The sequence below is a fragment of the Pempheris klunzingeri genome, chromosome 5, assembly GCF_042242105.1.
Source record: "Pempheris klunzingeri isolate RE-2024b chromosome 5, fPemKlu1.hap1, whole genome shotgun sequence".
Lineage (NCBI taxonomy): Eukaryota > Metazoa > Chordata > Actinopteri > Acropomatiformes > Pempheridae > Pempheris > Pempheris klunzingeri.
The window spans coordinates 18,242,784-18,245,956 of NC_092016.1; the positions used below are offsets into that span (position 1 = coordinate 18,242,784).

General features: G+C 49.6%; 1 protein-coding gene across 1 annotated transcript; it reads right to left on the reverse strand.

Annotated features, from left to right (window-relative positions):
• Nucleotides 1-221: 221 nt before the first annotated feature.
• Nucleotides 222-934, reverse strand: ascl1b (achaete-scute family bHLH transcription factor 1b). Its single transcript, XM_070831424.1, has one exon. It carries the CDS (start codon nucleotides 837-839, stop codon nucleotides 225-227), a length of 615 nt encoding a protein of 204 aa, XP_070687525.1. The 5' UTR covers nucleotides 840-934; the 3' UTR covers nucleotides 222-224.
• Nucleotides 935-3,173: the final 2,239 nt, after the last annotated feature.

Sequence of the window (3,173 nt, forward strand, 5' to 3'; positions counted from 1 at the left end):
GCTCTCTCTCACACACACACACACACACTCTCACTCTCTCCCTTTCTCGCTATTGCTTTTCTCCTGCAGAATCAGCCCGGGTGAGGGAGGGAGGCAACAGATCACTTTCAAGCACGCAGGGCAAGACTGATCTGATGCCTTTATCAAGTCTCTGTCAGCATTTCTGAAAGAAGTCAGCCGCTTTTACGCACACACGCCGCTGTGTGGTTCGGACTCTGGCAGCCTCAGTACCTGTCGAACCAGGTTGTGAAGTCCAACAGCTCCTGTTCCTCGGAGCTCAGGGGCTCATAACCTCCTTCATCCGACGAGTAGGTGGAGTGAGGCGACTCCGGGTCGGCGGAATAGGTGTTGGAAAGTGTCGGGGATGGCAACCCGCACTGGAAAGCAGCAGACACCGCGTCATGTTCGTCCAGGAGCTGCTGTAAAGCCCTGATGTACTCCACGGCTGACCTCAGGGTCTCCACTTTGCTCATCTTCTTGTTGGCAGCGCCGTTGGGCACATGCTGACGCAGCGTCTGGAAACCCATGTTGACTTGTTTGACCCGGTTCCTCTCCCTCTCGTTCCGCCGGGCTACGGCCACGGGCTGCTGCTGAGGGATGGAGTAGCCGAGGCCGTTGAAGCTCAGGCGCCGCTTGCAGCGCAGGAGCTCCGGCGAGCTGGAGCGCTGTCTCTTCAGCACCTTGGTTTTGCTTTGGAAGCCGGCTGTGCTGCCGGCGTTGGGGTGCGCGGCGGGGACTGCGCAGTCCTGGGCTGGGGCGTGCAGGCTGAGGCTGGCGCGTCTTTCGGTAAGTCCAAAGGTGAATGCAGTCTGCGTGGTGGTGATGGTTGTAGTTTCCATCTCGCTGACAGTTCTTCTGAAGTGATGGATGCAGGGGAGGGGGGGGGAAGAGCGCAGCGCCTCTGACAGTGGGACAAGAAGAGCGGAGAGGGTTGGCAGTGTACAGCTCTCGTGTCCTTCGCGTGGGGACCGTGTGGCTAACTCTAGTCCAAGTCTCTCTTGACTGCTTACTCCACGAGCCGATCTGACCCAAACTTTGGCAGCACTCCTCTTTTTCAACACGCGCCCCAACACACACCCCACCCACCCCTTTTCGGAGACGCACGCTTCGTCGCGAGGCCCCGCCCCCGCTGTGTGATTCTTCTGCACGCCGACTCCCCCGGGCCAGGCGCGTGGCTCTGGGAGCTCAATAAACAATCCCGAGCTTTCACTGCGCCGGGAGCACGCGCTGGGCTCATTTACATTCCAATGTCTCTAACTTGAAGGCCCATTGGTGGATTCAAACGGCCTGCAACCGTGCGAAAAGAAAGAAAGGAGAGGGTGGTGGTGGTGGTGGGGGGGGGGACAGAGAGAGAAGAAAAAAAAGAAGGGAGAATGAAAAAGTGAATGGTTTGGTTCTTTGAAATGCCTTTTGAATTTGACAATGTACCCCTGGCATGTCTTCAAATTATCAGTCTTCCCCCCTCGGCCATCTTTCTCCTCCGGCTCTTTACAATCACACATACCAAGGACGCTCTCTCCTGTATCCAGGCTACAGCTTTACAGAGCTAAATAAATTGCAAGCGTGTCTCTGAGCGCACTTATACAGCTCGCGCAGGGAAGCGATTCATTTAAAAGCAAATATCATGTTTATGACACGCAGGCGTCCGAAGGAGCACATGAGAGCGACCCCTCCACGCAGTGTCCCCGGGGGATCGCTTTACTGGCACTTGTTTGGCAGGTTTGTCACTGGAAATTCAATTCGTGGACTCCTATCCGCACACAGTTCCTTTAATGTTATATGTTTGCGTTGTTTTTTTACGCCCATGGGGACCACACAGTGGGCTGAACCGCCAATAAAAGCCAACTCTCAGTGCAGATGCAGCATTTCAGCACCACATCGGACTGGACAGTCAAACACAGCAGGATCACCCACCTCTGAATTATGTCTGCGTGCCGGTAAAAGTCGCACTATTTTTTTTTTTTTTTTTAGTTTTAGTTTATTTCACATTCAGTTTTAAAGAGTATTGGAGAGAAAAACACATTAGAAATACGACTTGTTTGTGGATAAGCCTCCTACCAGAAACTTCTGGCAGTGAGACAGCCTGTGTGGAAATAAGAGGGCAGTCGACCAATAAAAAAAATGGGACACTTGCGGCCTCTGGCGGCGAGAAATGCAACTACCTCCTGCAGCATTGGCTTGACTATCATCCTCTGATTCAGGGAGGGAGAGGAGGGTTTCCTGACAGCTAGTGACTCGACATCTCCACCTCTGAGCCGAGAATGTTCAGACCACAAATTCATATTAAATGATATAATTATGACACAATGAAGCTCTCACTTTCAGGATGAGATCTTCAGACCCTCACTGTCCACAACAAAAATCACCAATCACAAACCAAAAATTGGTTTACATACATTGCAGCTGAGAAATCAGAGTAAACACTAATCAGATAATCCATCTTGGCCTTTGTGCGGGTTTTTGAGTCAACATTAGCAAACACATCAGAACGAAAACATCATCGTCATTCATCACCTGTACGTCTGAATATTTCAGGGCTTTGTCAGGCCACTTCATAGAGAAATGCAGCATTTAAATCAGTATAAACAGTCAATTCAAGTCTGCCCACATCAAAGTATTCCACTAATGTCGGCTTTGATGCAACACTTTCAAACCACTCTTCTTAAAACTTGAATAAAAGGTTACTGTTGTTAGAGAAGAGTGTGATCATGTCATACGATTTATGACCAATCAATATCACTTCACTTTTTTATCATCATCTTTTTTCTTTCTTAATGGTTGGGGTGTGATTCATGTATATTTTGATATTCCCTGCTGCAAAAGCTACTTTCCTGTGGATGTGTGTGTGTGTGTGTCCTTAAGTGACGTACAGTGCATCTAAGTGCAGTAATTTGGAATTTCCTCAGCCTGTGTGTTTTTGTACAGCAGTCTCCATCTGTGCTCCTCTGCCCGGCCTTTCCCTGTCAACAGCAGAGGGCGCTGAGATAAAATAGAAGCGAGAGCCCTCTGGTACACACCAGTTCAGTCAGCACATTATTTTTCTTCAAAGAGTATCTATATATTGAAATAATATCTCCCCCAACGCTGATAAAGCTGATGTCTAGCATGTACTCTGAGAAAGGCTCATCATTCACACTCTACGCTGCATTTTTGTAGGTTTGTGTAAAATGACC